This window comes from Pristis pectinata, chromosome 24 (assembly GCF_009764475.1).
Source record: "Pristis pectinata isolate sPriPec2 chromosome 24, sPriPec2.1.pri, whole genome shotgun sequence".
NCBI lineage: Eukaryota > Metazoa > Chordata > Chondrichthyes > Rhinopristiformes > Pristidae > Pristis > Pristis pectinata.
This window is the reverse complement of record NC_067428.1, coordinates 3,689,148-3,713,057: the sequence shown is the minus strand read 5'-3', so window position 1 is coordinate 3,713,057 and position 23,910 is coordinate 3,689,148. Positions and strand designations below refer to the sequence as shown.

The 23,910-nt window shown below is 40.7% G+C and overlaps 1 protein-coding gene across 1 annotated transcript in view; it reads left to right on the top strand.

The window, feature by feature from the left end:
• Positions 1-23,910, top strand: part of LOC127582606 (AP-1 complex subunit mu-1) — a 94,079-nt gene that overhangs the window by 55,420 nt on the left and 14,749 nt on the right. Inside the window, exon 11 of the mRNA XM_052038044.1 lies at positions 12,141-12,216. Coding sequence (XP_051894004.1) covers positions 12,141-12,216 — 76 coding nt within the window. The remainder of the gene's footprint in view (positions 1-12,140; positions 12,217-23,910) is intronic.

Genomic DNA, 23,910 nt, shown 5'->3' with positions numbered 1-23,910 from the left:
AAATTTAGCATGTCACTTTTACTGAGTTAGCAGCGTCCCTGTGATGTCCAATATTTTATCCTGTACCACTGTGTACTGAAACAGAATAATCATCCAATGTGCCGTCTTAAATTTTCCAATTTTTTAATGTTGATTTCAATATACCTTAAGTTTCCATTCAAACTTTTTTTTTATCTTCTACCAATTGTTTTAACATCTTTTGACGGTTTCTTGTATCTCCCAGTTGTCAAGCTGGGCACTGCTTTCTTTATCATGCCTTTTAGAACAATTAGAGCTCTTGATAGTTTCACATCACGTTAAATTCCTTTTTTTAATTTAAAAAGAAAGCACCTCCCCACATCTCCAGTAGTTTTACCCACTGACAGATTTCCCTGCACACAATTTACCTCAATGTATAGAAACCTTGGCCAAGCTTGAACCTTCATAGCTGTTTCAAACGCTGCATTGAACTCAGTCACATCGTTGGCATGGACCCAGTGGGCTGAATGGCCTTCTCCTGTGTTGTTTTCAATAGACGTATGTATAATAAGGTAGTAAGCAGGTACAGAAATATCAAAAGTAAAACAATCAGGTGATTATGACAGGATTGCAGAAATATTAAATAATTACCACACCTTTGTATTTACTAGAAGAAGGCAAAAAGACATTTGAGTTGGATGCTAAGGGAAAAATTGAATTTGGATAGGGAAAAGTCACTGCTACAAGTGAATTACGTCCACACACAAAACATAACTGTGGGAAGAAGTACTGCAGGCACCATTACATCAGCAGGGAAAATGGATAGGGATAGGGAATGGTGCTGGAGAACTGACAGACAACTAATATAACTTCTAAATATGGAAGAAAAAGCAGATCGAGAAAAGAGAAGTGTAATTAAGTCAAATTTGGTAACACAAAAGAATCATAACTCATACGTTAGATAAACAGAAACAGAAATTGAAAATCTAATCAAGTAGTCATGACAAATTTCAAAAAAATCACATTTGACTAACCTCTTATTAATTCTATAAAGAATTTAATGAAAGAGTTAGTTGAAGGTAATGCAGTAGAAGAATTTCAACTCTTCCCTAAGATGCTGTGTAATGTAATGATTAATGTTACAGTATTTAAAGTCAGAGGGCAAACAGCAGAATGCTGTAGCAAGATGGCTACATCACAGAAATCAGTAACTAATTACTCTTGCAAAAAGGTAGGAAGTGTTGATTTGTAAATGGTGCTTTGACCATTGTTAGGTATGGTTTGCATAAATAATTTGGGCTAGGAGATTAGGCATTTATTTTTCAAGACTTGCAGAACGTAGGTAATACAGATGAGATCTGCAAAAGTATTGAAAGAAATTGCAAAATGGGGAAGTGAACTTCACAGACAAGTATGAGGTGCTCTATTTTGGTGGGAAGCTTGCATACTTGGTAAATACGTCCAGATAAAGTAGAAGAACAGAGAGCTTTGGGAAAAGATAAATTGGTCATAAAAGATACAAGTTAATAAAGTTGCAAAAACAAAAGACAAAACTCTGAACTTTATTTCTACACGGAAAAAGAACTGATAAACCGGGCAAGTAATATTAACCCTGTTGAATATTGCTTAGACCATATTTGGAGCACAAAGCGCTCTTAAGGAAAATAAATAAAGACCAGAAAAGATTTGCAGAATGAAACTAGAAGAGAGAAGCTATACATCAGGAAGGATGGAATAGGCTCTCTTTAGAAAATCATGGTGGGTCGCTGTGAGAAGAATGACCTCACTGGAGGTAGGACCAGAACAAGGGACTGTAATTATGGGAAGGCAACTAATACTTCAAAGAGAACTCGGGAGGAATTTCTTAACCCACTGAGTGATTAAACTGTGGAACCTACTAAATTCTGGGTTGTCACAAATAGCACAGATGCTAGAAGGAAAGAAAACTGGATTATGCACGAGTGACGAAGGAATAGAAAGCGATGAGGTTTTAAGTATTATGGGAAGGGACTCACATGGAGCAGAGCCACTGGCATGGATCTGTTGGGGTGAAAATGCATTGCACTTCTGAACTTGTAATCCAAGCAGTTGTAATGGCCTACATCTTACACCAACTCTGGATTCTCAGAAACCTGATCACTTGTCTGTGCTTTTACATGGACTTTGGCAGCAAGTTTTAAAACAGTTCATTAATTAATCCCAGAAGTATTGATAAATATATCAGCTGAATATATTTTGGAGTATAAGTGTATAACCACCTGACTTCTGGCTCTCAGCACAACACATTCATAGCCAGCAATGCACACAAAATGCTGGAAGAATTCAGCAGGTCAGTCAGCATCTACAGAGGGAAATAAACAGTTGACGTTTCGGGCCGAGACCTTTCATCAGGACCCTTCAAATGAGTTGAGATTTCATTGTTCCTAAAGATTTTGAGTGCCCACAGATCCATCTGAGTCCACCCTCAGTCATCAATCATTGTTACAGGGACAACCTCCACTAATCCTTTTCTAAGGTGCATTGATGAGCAAATGCAATGCAAGGTACATCAGCAAGATATCCAAGCAGATCAGGAGGTTCCTGCACTTGCTTGGTTACCCAGTCCAGGGTTCCCAGTAAAATAAGCACTCCGGTGACATGTAGAAATTGTATGAAAACGGGATCAGGCATGACGAAAGCCTTTGCTTCCATCTCCTCCCAAGGAGAATGCTCAGCTGTTAGGTCTCAGTTTCTATACTTGACAATGTGGAGATTTGCCTCTGCACTAGATTCACAAAATGCAGAGCAAATCCAATCTTAGCATCTTGCTCTGTCAGTCCACCCTCAGTCATCAGCAAAGCAGTGAAAGATGTTGTCGTCAAGCAGCACTTACTCACTGATGACCTGCTCACTGCTCCATTTAGTTTTGACCGGGACTGTGGTTCCAGACCTCTTGAAAAGCCTTGGTCCAAACATTGACCAGAGAGCCAAACTCCTGAGGTGAGGAGAGCATGACTGCCCTTGACATCGAGATAGCATGTGAGTGAGTGTACCATCAGTGAATCTAACAAAGCAGAAGTTGGTGAATGTTAAATTGACTCCCTGGAGCCAGGGTCAAGGATTGCTGAGCAACCGCAGGTCATTCTGGGGTGGGAGGGTAATCTGTCAGAGGCCCCTGGGCCATATCACTGGGGAAAAAAGCATGAAGTGCAGTGCAGCCGACAGTTTTTAGTGAGTTATGAAAGCGACTAAGCAGCTGGACCTCAGAGAGAGGACTTTAGATTCCTGAGGCATTGGGACCAATTCTGGGGAAGATGGGACCTGTACAGGTTAGAGGGTTTGCAGCTCAACTAGGCTGGGACCAATATCCTTGGGCAGGTTTGGTGGCATGTATTGAAAATCAACGTAACTGCAGATGCTGAAAATCTGAAATAAAAGCAGAAAATGGAAACACTCATCAGGTTGGGCAGGTCTGAGGCCCTTCCTCAGAATGGTAAAATAAAGAAAACTAGTTTTTAGTAGCAGAGAAGGTGGGGGTGAGTTGGGTGGATTGTCTCTGATAGGGGGAGACCAAATGAGTTAACATGGCAGTTAGAATCAGATTATGTTGCTTTCTCCGTGTAATGTGTTACAAATAGCAAGGCCATGGGATGTGCCCAGGAGGCTGGACTATACAAACAGAAAAAGAAAAACTGAACCAAAATAATGACAGGTAGGAATGATAAGTTCAGAAAGAAAGAGTGAATTACTTAAAGTTGGTGAATTAGCTAAATTCTTCATTATCCTTCTTGTGTCTTCATGAATTTTGTGTAAACTTTATTGATTTGAAATTATTAATGTTATGTTGAAATCTGCTTGTGTAAACTGTAATTACAGCCTTTTTGGCAGCGGAGATATTGCCAGAAATGTTTAATAATGCGTGCTGACTTCATCAGTGCCGATTTTAATTCTTGCTCATACCTCGGGTGCTGTTGTCACGTTGCAGGTAAAACCAGCGTTTAATGACCATCCCTAATTGCCTTTGGGAAGATTCCATTACAAGTGTAGCAACAGGAATTAGTAATGGAAATACTTCAATGTGTTTAATATTGAGTATTTGGACTTTTTAAAAATTATCTATGGCAAAAGAAGAAAGGTGGTGGGACAAATTTGATATGAATGCCTTTGCTTTATGAATCAGTAATTGTATATGATATTACAGATTGAGTATGAGCCTTTAAAATGGCAATTGGATTTTTCTGCATGTCTTTAGACATTTATTCTCAACCTTAACTTCAACTGAGACCTTCACATTATCTTAATGTATGGCGTGCAGTATCATAGAGAATTAGCTAATATAATATAAGCATGTATGTTCTTGTATAAGTTCTAATGGTTAAGTGGTTAAAGTTCACAAAGTGTGCTTTTAAATAACTGGCATGTTCAGTGTTAGCCAGAGCAAGAGGAAGTAATAGGGACGAGGAATAAAGCACTCATTTGTATGTGCTGGTGTAAGAGTCAAGAATATTTGCATATCAAATTAATCTCAAATTTTGCATATGTGTTTGACTATACCAATAGCGATCCTTTAGCTTACGTTGAAAATAAATTTGCTATATTTCCTTTCTCTAATCTGGAAAGAGTGTTCACATTTTTCCACAGATCTTTAGATTCCTTTGTCATCACTGTACACCACGCTGTCCTTAAATTTTTGCCTTCAGTAATTTCCTGATACTAATGGTAAGAGTTGGGCTGGGGGTTGGAAGTAAATGAGGTAGGAAGGGCTAGGTTTGTTTGCACTTGCTCTTCTACTGCACCAGGGTATTTGAACACAATCTGTGCTGATTAGGAAATGATAAAATAGGTTTTTCCTCCTAATCCACTTGTAACTTGTTGCTCATCTCCCTAACTATTTAAAGGGATAATCTCTGTATTCCACAGATAGTGCTACAAATGGATATTTCACTTGAAATCTTGTTTCATTTGGGATGTTTTAATGCTTCTAGAGATGATTGTAATAACAGACGTCTATGATTTCAGTAATCTTTTCTGAAGATGCCTTTGGTCATAGAATGGCTCTAGGTTGTTTCTCTAATAGGGCGATATTGTGGTGTACTGCTCAGCTGCTAGTTAGTACCTCCTGATTTGTACCACCATTAAATACATTGTCTAATGTGGTGCAGGAGCTCAGTATCATAGGGTTGGTTCCTGGGCTTTGTTTTAGTGCCACTGCTGAATTATTTCTGTATGTCCATACCCATGTCCATCGTCCTGCTGCACTATTTCCACCTCCTCTTCCCTCGGCTCATTGCATTCCCAAATGACCAGTTTATTATGAAAATAATTTTCTAATATATATGTTTTGATCTTGAAATGATTAAAGTTCATTTTAGCATAGGAGACTAGAAGTCAGCCACTATACTTGGGTGTTGCAATAAAAATCATTACCCAGTCACTGCACTCATTGTCCTGTGGCTCCTACTCAATCTTGACTGATCCTTGCTTCCTTCTATTGTCAAGCGCCCACCAAAACGTGTGCAGGCCCAGCCACAAACGGTGGCTAAATAGGTAAAATGGGAAACCTGTGCTCCTCGTGATTCTGTCCCTTGGTATATCAGTGGCATCAGGAGGAGGAGTGAAATAAATGGGAAGGTTTGGATTAAAAACTATGATCTATTCATACTCCAGTGGTGTCACTTGGAACACTAGTTTGTTTACCAAACAATTAAAACTTGAAGCCGTAATCTCTGTTAAATTTGATAATTATTTAATGACTATTTCTAAATCCCATTCTATGAAGTTGGTGCCAAAGTCGAACATTTTTGCATTTGGGCATCTGTGTTTAATTTTTTTTTAATGTGTGGGAATTGTTGCTGATGTGCCAAAGAAGTTAATTACAAACTGTAATAGAGGGCTGCCCGCGCTGGTTGTTTTGAGGAAGATGACGTGTTAACCAGATTACCATTACTTGGCACATATTAGAAGAACTGTAGCTGTGGTTCCATTTATTTATATTGCAGACCACAAATACTACACCAACAGACTTGATTAGTAAGGGGCATTTAGTTAGATTATACAGTAGTGAGCTAAAAGAACTTCAAACCACATCATGTCATGATAAAGAAATATAAACCTGTGGCCCAGGAAATGCTGTCATAGTCATGCAGTCAGTGGTTCTAGAGGCCAATCCAACCATTGCCATCTTCATTTGTTCAACTATTTCACAAATAAAAATCACAGTGTCTCCCGTAACAATCAAATACTTGGGATTTCCAATGGAGTATGACGTATCTTGCTAGTGAAACTTGGAATGTTCTTGACGTGGATGCTCATAAGGAAGACTTGATTGTTGAGCCTTGCAAGTTATTTGTGGTTAAGTAGAATTAACATGCAGATTAGCAACAATCTAGCTGAATGGGGAAATGGGCTTGTGAATGGACAGATACTATCCCTTTGGTCTTTTGGGGATAGGCAGAACCCTGATTCAAGGTCCCATACAAAAAACAGCTCCTCCAATAATGCGGTACTCTTCCTGGGCTGCACCAAAGTGTCAACTGAGATAGACTGTTCTCAAGTGTCGATAGTGTTGGGGCTTGATTCCATGACTGGGCTCAAGAGTGCAATCACTCAGCTGTGCTTAAGAAAGCTGTTCAAGCTGGGGGAGTAAGGTAGGAAAATAAATTACAGTACAGATGTTTTTTTTAAAACCGCATTGCTTTCCGCTAGTAGCTTGTGTAGAAAGTTTCACAGTATTGGATTGGAGGTCTAAATAGATCTGAGCTAGGACTTTCACAGTTGAACTGTATTTCCTTTGCACGTTTAGGTGCTGTGGAATGCTCAATTTCAGTCTTGCTCTTGGGCATTTTATGCTGTGTGGGCATCCCATGCCAGTAGGAAATCCAGAGCACTGTTAACTGCTTATAATAGCAACAGAACAATCACCCAATGGTTGGATTTAGCTGAAATCAAAACTCTGAAAAGCTGAAGTCTTTTATGGAAATGTGCATCCTTTTCATAGCCAATTACGGTATAATTTATTTTTTAACAATCCTATTTTGCAACATCTTTAGTAACTAAAACAAAGTTCTCTTTACAAACCAGAAGTTTAAATTGCTGAGGCACCAATTTAGTTGAAGTGGGTATCAAAGGCTTCTCTGATCTTTGCTAAAATTAAACCTATATATTTGCACTCGCTATGTTTACAAAAATAAATGTGGTTAATCTTAAAAAAAAGGCCTGTGGAGACTGAAGTGACCTCTGCCCTGAAATCCTGTGGTACAATTGGTTGAGCAAGTTACCAGAACCACCACCTCTGAGATTTCAAGAAACCACCTATATGGTTCACCAACACACTCTGGGACAAGATTTCTATTGCAGATCAAATCAGCCAGCAGCCCAGCTGCACGCAGCAGCCTACTCATAAACCCAGCGAAATTTATTCTTAGCCAATCTTTTACAATTAGACCTTTCTATTTTTAAGTAACAAGTTTCCATTTTCGCTTTGATTCTTCCATGCATAACTGAATCTGTTTTATTCATTGAAGGAGAAATTCTTACCATACAGCTGACTGAGCTAGATCGAACTGAGCAATGTAGGTAAATGTGCGAAGTGTTCAATGACGAAAGGAACAGAAAGTGGTTCAGTCCCCTAAATAGTAAAGCTCTCAATAAAATGCAATGATGTGAGATGTGATTATGGATAGAAAACTTTAATTGACTTGCTTTTATTATTGTCAGGCATATTCAATTCAGAAGCATGTGCATAATAGTGCATTTTTATGAAGGTAATGAAATGATACTAAAGATTAAGCTTTCCATAGAGGTGGAAGAGCAGATATTTAATGCAAAGATGTATATGTGCGTGACATTTATACACAATATGCAATGTTAAAGATGGGAATGCAAGTAAAAGTGAAGAGTTAAGTTGAATATTGGTTATGTATATGCTTTGAATGTAAATGAAAGGAAACGACTCTCCTCTACAGGATCTATTGGAAAAGCAGCAATTCACTCAAACGTTCAATCATTGTAGATTTAGAATATGTCGCACTGCTCACATTTTGGAGTCATCGAGACAGACAGCACGGAAACAGGCCCTTAAACCCACTTAATCCGCACCGACCATCACCGCCGATTTATACTCATCCTACATGAGTCCCGTTTTTTACTTTCTCGGCATTTGCATCGATTCCCCCTAGTGGGCGATTAGAACTTGAGGTCATATTCTACCTATCACACTGAAGAAGCAACTGATAAGTATCTGGAAGAAATATATAGGTGCATTTGAGGAAAAGCAGGGATTCAGAGGGGTTGGGTGTGGCTAATATTGAAATAGGTTCTGATACTGAGCTGAAATGTTAAGTCTCTCGCTCTGCCTCCACACATGCGCCTGACCCTCTGAGTTGTTACAGCATTGTTGGATTTTGGCTTGGATTTCTCACATCTGCAGGATTCTGCTTTTGTAGTACTGACAGGACTCCTGAGTTGACTGACCTCCGTGCTGAATCTTCATGGTTTATAATCATTATACTATAATTTCCATCTTTCACTGCAAACCATGAATTAATGGCATTGAAGTTATCTCTCTGGCCTGGCATTTCATGTCATTGTCATTATTTGTTGGAAGCTCCATCAGTGTCCAGCTCCAACAATGTTTCCAAGCAGTAGGGTCTTTGGACGTGTTTGTTCAGCTCCTGTCTACTATGGTTAACTTCAAAAGCAGTTCTAGATAGATCTGAATGGTGAATTCAAAATCAGAAAACTACAGATCCCTCCTACCATCCAGAAACCCAAACAGTCCTTTCAAATGAAGCATCAGTTGAGTTTCACTTCGTGCAATCCAGTGTGTTGGATCTGGTTTTTACAATGTGGTCTACTCTGCATTGGAGAAATCAAAGGCAGATTGGGTGACCACTTTGTGAAGCATCTGCATTTAGTCCACAGGGAGCTCCCTGCTGCCCGCCACTTTAATTCACTTTCAGTCTCCTGCTCTGATGGCCTCCTGCATGGTTATAATGAGGTGCAACCTAAGCTTGAGGAACAGCACCTCATCTTCTATCTAGGCACTTGGCAGTCTTCTAAGCTTGAATTCTACAACTTTAGGTAACTGTCTGAATCAGAACTAGCCAGTCCTTCCATCTATGACATGGCTCAATGTTCCACTCTCCATTAACACGCCCTGCATTTTGCAACCCTTGTATTCCTTTGTCTGTATTCTCCCTCTCATAGCTTCTATAAACAAGGGGCTATGCTGTCTTCCCCCAGCTCCCCGATAACCTCATTGACAGCAATATTAGCCTCACCCTATCATACGTGCTCCCTTCCCCACATTCCTGTAACTTAATACTAACATCTTCTCTCCTCCTCAGTTCTGATAAAGGCTCTTCAACCTGAAATATTAATCCTATTTCTCTTTCCACAGATGTTGCCTGACCTCTTAAGTGCTTCCAATGTTTTCTGCCTTTTATTTTGAGTTGTGAATTCACTAGACATGTAGCTTCTGATGACCAGAATATAAGATGTTCTTCAATTATCCTTGTTGTCCTGTAGGAACTTTTATTACCTCTGAATTAAAGGTTACGTTTCTTCTTTATTTTGAATTAGGAATCTCTGGATTTTGTTTTATCCATCGATGACTAGTTTTAATTTTGCCTTTCCTGCCTTCATTATCATTCTTTGGTGAAATATTGTCCTCTCCTGGAAGGCTGGTGCTAGGCTTGGTTAATTCCCCCTAGGTTCCGACTGCTGAAGAGCGATGGAGTCAGGTATCCGATTTAACTTCAGTGTAGATTAGAGCCCTTAACTGATTACGTATTTTAGTTGCCAGTTTTGTTTAGGGGAGAAGAAAATAACACCCCTGATTGAACAGAAATTCATGAAGATTTGGAGGGAAAAGAATGAGTGAATCTTTGACCTTAGGATTTGTCCTTAGGAAGTGCAATGGAGGGAAATGGAAGTGGTGACAATGTGTTGCTCTGCAGTGAAAAGGAGGACAGTGTGCAAGAGGTTAATGGGTCATCCAGAGCAGAGGTGATGGGGAATAATCAGAGTGATGAGCTATAGTGAGATTGTGTGGTTAACCAGAAGGGGTAGTGGGAAAACATAGAAAAGGAACAAAATAAGAACAGGTAGCACAGTTTGGGAAGGAGACCATTGTTAGGTTCCCCTTTTCCAAAAAAAAGCAGCCTGCGTTCCAGATGACTTCTTTCCTTGACCACCACCGTTTGACCTTGCTGCAGACCTTGTGCCTTCTATTCATCTTTTTAAATCCCTGCATACCTACCCCTTACCTCCGTGTCACTGTGACCTCCTCTCACAGTGACCTCCTCTCACAGTGCAGCCCACAGCTTTTGTCCCCACCCACCCACAAACTGCAAGTGGCATGTATTCCTCGAACTTTGGCCTCTTATACTTACTGTTGGCAGCTGTGTCTTCCAGGTATTTGCTGCCCACTGAAACTCACTTGGAAATTTCCAACTCCCTCCACCCCACTTCTTTATTAAAACTATTGACTTATCTCATTCTTTCGAAAAGCTGCTGCTCTGCTTAGTGTCCACTCAAGTTTGACTGTGAACCATCTTCAGATTTCTTTCTGTTAATTTTTGTTCAGCATGCGTCATTGTTGACAGTTGGAGGTATCGATCTCAGGGACAAGTTTTGTTTGTTATTGTCCTATATCACAGTAAAAGTCAAAAAGTCAAGATGTACTGTCATTTGCACATGTGTGCACAGGTGCAATGAAAAACTTCCTTGCAGCAGCATCACAGGCACATAGCATCGGATAAGCAGCATTCACAAATTAAACATAAATTATACACAATTTTTACAAGAAAGAACACAATTAGAACAAAAAAAACCAAAACCCATTTTAATGCAGAATGATTAGTCATAGAGTTGCTAAACTGTAGTGATTAGGGTTGTGCTAGTTGGTTCAAGAACCCAATGGTTGAAGGGAAGTAGCTGTTCTTGAACCTTATTATTTAACTATTGTTATTAAAATGGTCACTGTTATCTAACCTTATGACACTGTCACCCCCCTAGTATTTTAGAAGATTTTTGGAGGGCAAAATAAGGAGAATTTGAATCATAGAACCATAGAGTCATACAGCACAGAAACAAGTCCTACAGCCCACTGAGAATGATCTATGGTTCTATGATCTAAATTCTCCTTATTTTGCCCTCCCAAAATCTTCTAAAATACTTGTGTCACAGTGTCTGAGCAGACCATCAAACACTCATTACTCATTCACACTAATCCCATTTTATTCTCCCCAGGTCCTCATTTACTCTTCCACACCTACACCCCCCCCCCCCCCCCCCATATTCGACCAGTCACATACACACACTAAGACTAGCTAACTAATATACCAATCTACACATTTGGGATGTGGCAGGAAATCAGAACACCTAGGGAAAACCCACACTGTCACAGGGAGAATGTACAAACTCCACATTGACAGACTCAGAGGTCAGGCTGGAACCTGGGTCACTGGGAGCTGTGAGGCAGCAGCTCTACTTAGCTGTGCCCTGTGCTTGGACAAGGACTGAGCACTTGGCAACCTAAGAGCTAGAAGAATGTCAAAAGAGAATCAGTTCAAGATTCAGAGCACTTCATAATGTTCTGTTAGATTGATAATGTTCATGTAAGATGGTAGAGGGTAAAATTTAGTTTTTTGTGCAGTGTGTAATGATGGTAGTAAACTGTTGTTCACCATACGTGGTTTTCTGTACAGCTAGTTTCTGGGCCTTGTGTTGCAACAGGAAAGTGCCTTTAAACTGTTCTCCATGACTTCCAGTGCTGTGGGCAGGCACGGTAGTGTAGCAGTTAGTGTAACGCTATTACAGTGCCAGCGATCCAGGTTCAGTTCTAGCCACTGTCGGTAAGGAGTTTGTACGTTCTCCCCGTGTCTGCGTGGGTTTCTTCCGGGTGCCCTGGTTTCCTCCCACATTCCAAAGATATATGGGTTAGGAAGTTGTGGGAATGCTGTGTTGGTGCCGGAAGCGTGGTGACACTTGCGGGCTGCCCCCAGAACACTCTATGCTAAAGATGTATTTCACTGTGTGTTTTGATGTACATATGACTAATAAAGGTATCTTATTTCTGAAACAACACAAGGCTGCACATTGGCTTCATCCTAAAGCTACAAACTGCACTGCAAAGAAAAGCTGACGATAAATGTCTTAATATTCAGCCATTTCACCAAAGCCTATTTTCTTCTGCACAGGTTCGCTACTTAAAGATCATTGAAAAAAGTGGCTACCAGGCCTTGCCGTGGGTTCGTTATATTACTCAGAATGGAGGTAAGAAACATGCAATTTTAATAAATATGGACTCATCAATGATTAAATCTATTCCCAAATGTTACTTTTAATTGCTGAATATCTCCAGCAGGTTTTGGCTTTTATCAAAGCATTCTTATTACATTAGATTTTCACAAAGAAGCACTTCCCAAAATATTATCTTTATTCCTGTAGCTTTGTAATCTTGCTGGAGCATTTCCAGTTGGAGATGCCTTGGAAGAAGTGGAAGGCATTGTCAGCTACAAGATACCCAGTTCCTAAAACCCCCAAATGTTTTAACGTGCACACAGATCAACATCCAATATTAGTTTCCCTTTCAGCTCCTGCAGAACCAATTTTTTGCTACTGTCTTAAAATCTCTTTATATTTCCTGCTGGCATACCCTCAATTTGCTTTCCCTTTTATTAATTTTTTTTAGTCCACTCTGTTCCTAAAATACTCACAGTTCTCAGACTGCCTGCTATTCTTTGCAATTTCAAGCCTTGATTTCAGTCTAGTTCCATCCCTGAGTATTTTATGTGAAATAACCTCTTCCATGATTGATTCCATAGTGTGTGTGTTCTTGGAAAATGCCTTGAATGCATTCCATGAATTCATCCTGAAGGATACCTTTGCCAGTATGCTTTAGTCTATGTGAAGATTAAAATTCCCATGATAATGACACCATCTTTGTTAAAGCCTGCATTATACATTAATTAAGCAGCACTCTTTCAGGCAAATAGTGTGTGTTTCATCACACTGGTGAATGTGCATTGGAAGCAGTGGAGAGGCTTTGTGTTGTCAGGAAGATGAGTTATGCTGCACAATACCCAGCTTCTGACCTGCTCTTGTAACTACAGTATTGATTTGGTGGGCCCAGCTGAGTCTCTCGTCAATGACCCTACCTGGATGTTATTGGTGGAAGACATGGTGAATATCAGAGAGAGGTTGTTGGGCTTGCTCTTGTAGGAGATGGTACCAACAGAGCACTGATCCAGCACAAATGCTACTTGCTACTATCGGCACATATCTGTACGTTATCTGGGTTTTGCCATGTATAAACATGCACTGCTTTGGTTTCTGAGTGGCAAATGGAATTGAACATTGTGAAATCATCAACAAACATTCCTATTTCCGACCTTATGGTGGAAGTGAAGCCATTGATGAAGCTGAGGATACTGCCCATTGGAACTCCTACAGCAGGGTCTTGGGGTGGATTGATTGTCCTCCAACAACTGCAATGTTTCTGTGAGATTTGACTTTCCCCACGATATCCATTGACTTCAGTTTTAGCAAGGCTCTTTTCTGTAGTACTTGGCTAAATACTGGCAAGGGCAATCGCTCTCATTTTGCCTCTGGAATTGGCTTCTCTGATGCAAGTGGTTCTGGCAAAACCCCCACTGAACATTAGTGAGTTTATTTGTGAAACTGTGCGGTTTGATAGCACTGTCGATGACACCTTTAATCGTTTCGTTGATTATTGAAAATAGACTGAATAGTTATTTGTCAAATAGCATTGTTCTTTATTGTGAACAGGACAACAATAATAAAGGGATTGACATCACCAGAAAAAAAGTATTAGATGATTTTAAGAAAAGGAAATCATATTTGACAAATTTATTAGCATTCTTTGAGGATGTAACTGGCAAAATGTTTAAACCAGCGAACTTAGACTTCCAAAAAGCATCAAATAAGTTCTAGTGTCATGGGTTATTATTGAAGGTAATATAATAGTAGAGGATTGAGGAGTGATTAACTGACAGAAAACAAAGGAGGGATAAATGGGGTCATTTTCAGGTTGGCAAGTGATAACCAGTGCTAAAGGGATCAGTGCTTGGGCTTCAGCTACTTATAAATTGTATGAATAATTTTGACAGGACTTAGTATATTGCATTTATGTGCTGCTGATACAAAAATTAGGAAAATCCATTGTGAGGACACAAGCAAACTGCAGAGTCATAACAAATTGAGCAAAAAGATGGGCGATGAATTATACCATAGGGAAATGTGAGTTTATCTACCCATTGGAAGAATAGAAAAGCGTGCTACCCAGTTGTTGGTTCAGTAAGGACGAAATTCATTGGAAGAAATTAAACATGTGACCTGTGGATTGCACGTCCAATACTTCAACCACTAACCTGCCATCCTCTGTGCTTCTGATGAGCATTAGTGGACCTTAGGACCATTAATGTCATATTAGGAAAAGGTTTTGTGTACTGGCCTTATTGGTCAGCACAGAAACTACAGAAACTTTTGTATCTTATTGAGTGATTTTGTGCTTAGGGGAATGAAAGGAAATGATTGAGAAGGGTAAGCAGGTGAATATGTTAAAGGTGTGAGAAGTGACTGAGTTAACAGCAGTTTTTCAGAAGTCTTTATTAAATTCATGAAGTATGGTGATATTTTCAGCAATAAAGTATTATGATTTATCTTCCATCTCCTCGTTTGTTCTTTCTCCTTCCATCAGTTTGCCAACTTGTCATAGTCAGTACATGATTGTCTCTGAGTCAGGAGATTCTGTGTTCAAGTCCTGCACCAGCGACTTGAGCAGTAATGCCCGGGCTGATGTTAGTTTTCAAAATTGAGAGTACTGCCCTGGTGATGGTGCTGTCTTCAGGATGGGATGTTAAGCAAGACCGTGTCTGCTCTATTACACCATGGCAAGAAAGCTCACCAGCGCCTCTACTTCCTCAGGCTAAAGAAATTTGGCATGTCCCCTTTGACACCAACTTTTATCAATGCACGATAGAAAACATCCTATCTGGATGCATCATGGCTTGGTACGGCGACTACTCTGCCCAGGACTGCAAGGAACTGCAGAGAGTTGCCCAGCACATCATGGAAACCAGCGTCCCCTCCTTGGACTCTGTCTATACCTCTCGCTGCCTTGGTGAAGCAGCCAGCATAATTAAAGACCCAACCTATCCGGGTCATTCTCTCTTCTCTCCTCTCCTCTCCCATCAGGCAGAAGATACAGGAGCCTGAGAGCACATACCACCAGGCTCAAGGACAGCTTTTATCCCACTGTGATAAGACTATTGAACGGTTCCCTTATATGATGAGATGGACTCTTGACCTCACGATCTACCTTGTTATGACTTTGCACCTTACTGTCTACCTGCAATGCACTTCCCTGTAGCTGTGACACTTTACTCTGTATTCTGTTATTGTTTTTACCCTGTACTACCTCAATGCACCGTGTAATGAATTGACCTGTACGAACGGTTTGCAAGACAAGTTTTTCACTGTACCTCGGTACAAGTGACAATAATAAACCAATCCCAATACTGGAGACCACATAGTGAGCACTGAATGCAGAAAACTAAGTTCTAACAGATGCATTTGAATGGCTGCTTCAACTAGAAGGACTGTTTGGGTCCCTGGATAGTGGAAAGGGAAGAGGTAAATGGGTAAGTAAATGTACACCTCCTATGGTTGCAAGGGAAAGTATCGTGAGAAGGGGAGTGGTTGGTAGACATGAAAGAGTGTGGACGGAGTGGTCACTTTGTCATGTTGAAAGGGGAAGAGAAGCGAAGGTGTGTTTGTGGATGGCATCACAAGATGATTGGTTGAATTGGGGGCACAGATGGTGGTGGGGGGGAGATAAAGGTGAAGACCAGGGCATCTCTATCCATTGTCTGGGTGGGAGAAGACGGCCAAGAGCAGTGCAGGAAGTGAAGCAGGCACGGCTCAGGGCCTTGTCGATTATGGTAAAGTGGAGTCACAGATGAGGAGGGAAGACATCTTGGAAGCATCAGCGTGGAAGGTGTTGCCTTTAGAACAGAGACTGGTAGAAGGGAGCGGAGTCCTTGTAGGAAGCAGGTTTATAATGGATATTGGTCACTAATCTATCACCAAAGATGGAGATAGAGTACTTTAGAAGGGAATTGAAGAGTTGATAGCAAAGTTAGAGTTATAGAGACGCACAGCATGGAAACAGGCCCTTTGGCCCAACTGGTCCAAGTTGTCCAAGATTCCCACCTAAGCTAGTTCCATTTGCCTGCATTTGGCCAATATCCCTCTTAACCTTCCCTATCCCTGTGCCTGTCCAAGTGCCTTTTAAATGTTGTTAATGTACCTGCCTCAACCACTTCCTCTGGCAGCTCGTTCCATATACTGACCACCTCTGCCCCTCAGGTTCCTATTAAATCTTTCCCTTCTCACCCTAAACCTTTGTTCTCTAGTTCTTGATTCCACAATCTAGGGAAAAAGACTGTGTGCATTCACCCTATCTCTGCCCCTCATGGTTTTATACACCTCTATAAGATCACCTCTCATTTTCCTGCGCTTCAGTGAATAAAGTCCCAACCTGCTCAACCTCTCTCCGTAACTCAGTCCCTCATCATTATAAATCTCCTCTGCTCTCTTTCCAGCTTAATGCATCTTCCCTATAGCAGGGTGACCAAACCTGAACACAAATATTCCAAATGTGGCCTCGCCGACCTCAGGTACAACTTAGTTGATGAAACTTTCAAGTTCAGTTCAGAGCAGAAAATGGCACTGATAGGGTTTTATCTGCTTGTATGAAATTGGAATAAACTTGTTCTGGAGCAAATGGTTCTGAATAAGTTCTATCCTTGCAATTTAAACATGCCACCAACCCTCGTACCCACCTCACTGCTTACGGTGGGGATTAGCCCTGCCCTTCTGTATAGGCATTTCCTCACCTAGCCCAACACCCTCTCAAAATAACTCTCTCAAGTAAAGGCATGAGCAGTCTGCCAAGATCACCTGCACTCTCATCAGGATTTCTGGAAACTTTAGCTCCAAGTCTCCAATTTGCAAAGATCACAGAACATGGTTAACGGCTGAAACATATATTTTACGCAGAACTGATTAGACAGACTTCAGCCTTAAGTGAAACTTGGCCACAGTAGCCTGTGTTCAGTGTCTGAGCTATATAAAAAAAAGATGGATAAATTAAGCATACAAAGAGTTCTAGCAACGGGATGATGTCATCAAGCCCAGTATATCCTTAATGTTTTATTAGCTCACACTGTATTATGTTCTGGAACAGAAATTGTTTCAAAAGCAATAGATTTTTGAATATCACCGAAAATGGGCTTAATGCAGAAAAGTGACACTGAGGCAAAAGATCAGCCTTGATCGTATTGAATGGTAGAGCACTTGTGAGAGCCTGACTGGCCTCTTCCTGCTTTTGTTCCTTGCATTCTTGACATTCTCCACGCAATCAGAAAGCAAAATGTACAGATGCTGGAAATCTGAAGTAAAAATGGGAAATACTGGAAGTGCTTCTGAAATAAGACCATGTACCTGAAACATGATATCTGTTTCTCTCCCTTCCCTGCTAACTTATTCTGCAAGACTTTGTTTTATATTCCTTTCCTGCATAAACTTTAGTTATATAGCCTTTCCCAATTATGTAAACTAAGAGCCAGTGTAAATATTTTTCAACTTTCCTTATAAATTAAATTCCTCATTTGTCACGGTGGCTGACTGCTACACCCTCCCAAGACCCACAATGCCCCTCTGTCAGTACATGGCCATAACTGCACAACAACCAAAAAGGCCCAACCGACACCTTTTACACCTGGAATACAGCTGCTTTAGATCTGTAATGTTGGGGTATTTTGGAGCCAGTTGAGAGCTCTGTGCAGTAAATTTGGTAGGAAGTAAGAAGTCCATTGGGACGCTGCACTCCAGCCTTGTTGCAATCTGGATGTAGTCTGCTGCTTTTCCATAATAGTTTGTTTTTTTGTTTTTGGTGAATGAAGATATGCTGAAAATGCCTGCAGAATGCAGCTGTTGTCTGACTTGCTGATTTATGCCAGTGGGTATGGGGCCATCGAGGCCAAGCATATCCGAGATTCATTTGCTCTTGTGTGTTGAATTAGCTTATTTCTGCCAAGTGTCAGGGGGCATGCTGCAATTCACGTCAACACACTTGGACTAGGGAAGAAATAATTTCAGCCAGCATTCCCAAAGCTTTGTATTGTGCAGCCAGTTGGCTGAGGTACTAGAAGATTGCTAGCACCTGTATGGCACTACCACAGATTGGATTAGGCTATCAAGTGGGAGGAAGGGAAAGAAAGTCCGCCAGACAATGAATGTTAAACGGTTACAGAAAGGCTCATATTAGGCTATTATCCTGAAGGTGTACTTAGGGACCATATGGTTGGCATAATGCTACAGCTAAGTTTGAAACTAGGCTGAAAGGCACTCTCTTGTTCATTTAACTTCAGTATAATCTTTATTGATTAAGTTTGATCTCTAATTTGAGTTGTTTTTTGAGAAGGTAACAGAGAAGGTTGATGACGGCCGGGTGGTAGACGTTGTCCATATGGACTTCAGTAAGGCTTCTGACAAGGTCCCGCGTGGTAGGCTGGTCAGAAAAGTTAAGGCACGTGGGATCCAAAATTGGCTTGGTGATAGCAGGCAGAGGGTAGTGGCGGAAGGATGCTTTTCTGATTGGAAGTCTATTACCAGTAGTGTACTGCAGAGTTTGGTACTGGGACCCTTGTTGTTTGTGATGTCTATATAAATGAGTTGGATGTGAACGTAGGAGTATGATTAGAAAGTTAGTGGTGGTGTGGATATTGAGGAAAGTTGTCTAAGGCTAAGGCAAGATATAGATCAGATGGAAAGTTGGATGGAGCATTGCCAGAGGAAAGTTAATCTCAACAAGTTGAGGTGATGCATTTTGGGGAGTCAAATGGGGTAGAACATATACAGTAAATGGTAGGGCATTAAAGAAAATTGATGAACAGAGAGACCTTGGGGGGGTTCAAGTCCATGGTTCTCTGAAACTGGCAACACAGGTCCAAAGGGTGGTGAAGAAGGTCAGGGCATAGAATATAGAAGTTGAGACTCTATGTTGCACCTTTAGAAAACATTGGTTAGAGTGCACTTGGACCATTGTGTGCAGTTCTGATTGTCACTCTCTAAGAAAGATTTGGTTGCACTGGAGAGATCACAGAGGAGACTCATCAGGGTGGTGCCTGGATAGGAGGACTTTAGTTATTGGGAGAGATTAGACAGGCTGGCTTTGTTTTCTCTGGAGAAAAGGAGGCTGAGAGGTGGCCTGGGAGAGGTGTATAAGATGATGAGGCATAGATAGTAGATGAGGGGTAGATAGTAAGAACCTTGGTAAGGATATCAAAAACAAGATTTAGGATAGGTTTAAGGTGAGAGAGAGCAGCTTTAAGGGGGATTTGAGGGGAAATTTTTATACACAGAGTGGTTGATATCTGGAGTTCGCAGTCAGAGGAGGTGATAGAGCCAGATGCAATCACTTTGTTGAAGAGACATTTAGACAGGTACACGAATAGGCAAGGCATAGAAGGATGCAGACCTAACGTGGGAAAATGGCATTAGTGTAGATGGTATGGATGTGATGGGCCGAAGGGCCTGTTTCTGTGCTTTATGACTCTGACTGTATGTTCATGCAGTCATGGTAATAGTGGTCTACCCAGTGACGTTTTTTTAAAGAGCACATCTGGCATATGATATAGAACGTCTTAAAATCACCAAACATATGCTAAGAGTGAGCAGGCAAACAATCAGTGTCCCTAACACCACTGTTAGTGCAAAAGATGACACTAAATACTGAATAAACGCCAATAGAGGATGTACTGAATAATGCTTTGTGTACATTAGAGGCCTGATCTCCAGGCTTTGTGTTTCTCTGCACACATGGCCTGCAGGGACTGTGGCTACAGTGACATGTGGCAGTTCACACTCCTCTCCAAACCTGCTGCTTCTACTAAAGGGACTGAGATTCATTTCCAAATGTACAGCAATTCTTCAGTTCTAAAATTCTTAACACATATTGCAAATCCTTCTGTGGCCTCCCATATCTTCTGAAACCTCCTCCCTTTAGCCTTGCAACACTCTGCAGACTTGTATGGCCCCCAGTCTTGACCTATGATCCATCTGATTTTTTTAGCTCCACTTTTGGCAGCTGTGTCTTCATCTGGTTAGTCCCTCCATGCCTTCCACTTGCTCTATCCTTGTTCAAGGGTTTGAAATATCCCATCCCTCAGTTTCTTGGGCCACTCTCTGTCCAAACAGAAACAACTAACTACCATCTCCACATGCATTATGCCATTGTCTTTATATGAAATTGTGCTAAATATATACTTTTTTGAAATAACTCTCAATCTTGGGTATTCTGCTGAACAGTGAGAGGATAGAATACTGAATGCTTCCAATGAGAAGTCAGTAAAAGTCCAAGGCTTATGAAACAATGCCTCACGTGCACACGGATACATGTGTACGTGCACACAGGTTTTAACAATATTTCCACTGTTATGTATCCAAAATTGATCATTTTTTTCAATGTACATTTCAATTTTCATCCATTTTGTTACTTAATAACCATTCTCAACATTTGCTGCTCATGTAGTCATTTATATAACTGGATGGGTAACACCTATTAGAGCAATATTACTTCAAAAAAAAATCTCTATGACTTCTGATTTGAGTAGATTAACATTGTGTCCATATATACCAGATTTAGTGCAGAACCATGACTTTACATTCAATTTTAATTCTTCTCCAAGTCACCTTCTCCAGAGCCAAGAGTCGCTGCCTGTAGACATGAGCTGCACACATATGCTCATTAGGAACCTGTGAGCACCTCTCTGGTAGGGGAAAGTATTGGCCAGTATATAATAAAATGTGAGTGAGGGTAAACTTTTAGTGGAAGGAGAAGTCCAGCCAAGGAAAGAAAACTTGCTGCTTTAAACATTTTAAAGGCTCTGAAGATTCAGTGGACAGATTTCTGCAGGTCAAAACACAGAAATCCCTTTTATCTAGGTAGTAAGTGTCTGTCACCAGCATCCCTGTACCTAATCCGTGCCAGCTGATCCAATCCCATTGTATGTTAGTGTTTTCCATCTGATTTTTAACTTTATTCAAATATTTAAGACATTGCTGTAATTTTTCATTTTCAAATGAGCAACTTAAATCCACATTTTTTTAATTTATTGTAGCCACTAAAAACATCTTTAATCAAAGGGCAGTGAAGGAATGTAGTAGTGGCAGCCAACTTATTTTTCTCTATATTTGTCAACTACATGCTTAATGTTTAGGGTTGTTATATGTGGCCTTTAGAATAGCATTGGCCCCTGTTGAGAGGGATGTTGAACAAAATCTGAATTTTATTTTTTATATTATTTTGAAATATAGCCTATGTAAACCACCCAGACAAGTGCGGATTCTTTGAAGTGCAAGTTAGATTACAGTTCATTTTCCCCAAGGCAATTATCTGGTACTTGCCGTTGGAGTACAAGGAGTTCTTGTGGCTCAGTGAATCCTCCATCTGCTCCACATTGAAGCTCCACCCCATTGCAGATGAGCTGCTGTCAGTCATACTGCTACTCCATTTTCTTTTAAGAGCCTTCCTGTGCAGTCTCAGAAACTGTCTTACTCGTTCTTTCCATTGACCTTCCCTTTTGGGAAGGGGTCTGGATCTGGCAGAGTGAGCATGGGTGACCAGTTGTAGAAGAGAGGGTGTGGCGCATTGGAAGGCAGGGATACTATAATGAAACCTTCTGGAAATCAATCAGACGAGACCAGGATCATGATCTCCAACCTGTAGCAACAAAAGACTTGTTTCAATATAGGTGGCAGTTGAACTGCCTTTACAGTTTAGTGTTTGACTCCCTCCTTCCTGTCTTGCATGTTAGCTGCGCAGAATCCACTATCTATTTACATGTACTCTGAGGGACCTATGCTTCAGTAGCCAGCACGATCTGTTGCCCCTGATTTATTTGCACTACGTATATACATTCTGCCTGTATAGTAGGAAGGAAAGAATTGGCCACACAAACCAGCAATGATTTTTATTTCCAGTACGAGGCTTTAAGACTGTGTTACATTCCATTCACCAATTGGTGAGACTCATCAGCAGCAGTTGGGGTAAATTTGGTTACTTGTTTTCCTTCAGTCTGCACGTAGAATGAGTACTTGAAATCCAAAAATGCACTCTTTCCTGCACATGTGTTTTGGGCTTGGCTAAAAATGCAGTCTTTTCTCAACATTAACCTGTCTCAGGCAGTGTATTTCCCAACATTTTCAGAGTTTTATGAATTCGTCATTGCTTTTTGCTCTGAAGATTCCATTGCTGGATTGCCCCTGGAGCTGCAAACTAATTACATAAAGTTTACCCGGAGAAGTTTCTACATCTTTTAAAGTGTGCCAGATTACTTAGCAGGATTGCAACACATCCTTCCCTTGTTTCCTCAGCCATCCTGCACCTCTGCCCTAGCCTTTGTCCTTTGCACTGAAAAGTGTTCACAAAGATCTGACTGCTTCAAGTTAATAGTGTACGAAGCCTTCTTAGATTCCTCACGTTTTATTCCTAGCCTTTGTCCTTTGCACTGAAAAGTGTTCACAAAGATCTGACTGCTTCAAGTTAATAGTGTACGAAGCCTTCTTAGATTCCTCACGTTTTATTCCAAGCATCTGACCATCTGACCAAAAGTATTTGAAGAATCTAAAAGTTCTAAAATTAAGAGTTGAAAATCTTCCCAGTTGGACCCTTTGCTTGATGTTTATTTATCCTTCCTACTCTGATCTAGATTTAGCCACTTGTGGGTTATTTTATTGGAAGCATTTGATCTTTAGCCAGGAGAGTTTCACTGACTACTATAGAGCTGCATAGCCCTATAGTAGTCTTTCTTCCAGAGAATAGGTCATTGTGAGATGTGGTTCCTTTTCTGGGAGATTCTTATTTCCATCTGGTTGCCTTTGGTTTATGGAAGTCCCAATGAGCCTTAAAAACCTATCAGTTCTTTTACCCCTACAGTGGAGAAAATGTGGCTACCAGTTTGTACACATTAGGCATCCTCAGAGCATAAGGGTGGAAAGTGATCATAACATTTATTTATTCCACTTCAATTCTGGGAACCAGGGAATTTTCACATTTTCCAGAGTGACATCCATGGCAATGTGGGTGACCCGTGCTCTTTAGTAGGAAAAAAATTCTGCTCTAAATTGTACAAAGCTCAACTTTCTCTTTTTAGGTTAAGTTGTATCGGAGGTATTGAAAGCCTGGAGGCCCTGTTTCCCCTCTTCCTGATCAACATAAAGCACTTCCATCCTTCTCTGACCCTGCATGGGTCACTTTTATATATTCATTCTACACAAACTAAAGAATTAACAGGGGATAATAGAAAATCAAAAAAATGACTGAAGATGCTGGAAATCAGAAATAATAGAAAAAATTATAGAGACATTTAGCAGGCCAGGCAGTGTCTGTGGAGAGAGAAACAGAGTTAGTATTTCACATTCTGAACCTTTCATTGGAATTGGGAAAGAGCAACCAGGTTAGTTTCCAGTAGGAGAGAAGGTGAGGGAGGGATGGTTAGAACAAAGGGGATACCTCTAAGAGTGATTCCAAATGGCTTAATGGGAGCACATCAAGTTTCTTTGTACATGTAATATGTTTGGCTGAGCTTTGGTTAACAAGTTGCTCTGGCCAAACCCTAACCATAGTGTAAGTAGTGAGGCTGTGCGACATGTCCTTTACAAATAGAATACGAAAAGCTGAGCCAAAATAGTGACAGGCAGAAATGGCCCTTTCTGGTACAGACAAAGAAACAGCGAGTTATCGAAGCAGGAGATTTAAACTGGGCCTGAGGACACCTTGAGGTAAAGGACTTGGCCACATGTTTTTGTTTTTTATTGTTTTAAGGATGTAGACATTGGTGGAAATGCTAGCATTTATAGTCCATCAGTAATTCCCTCTGA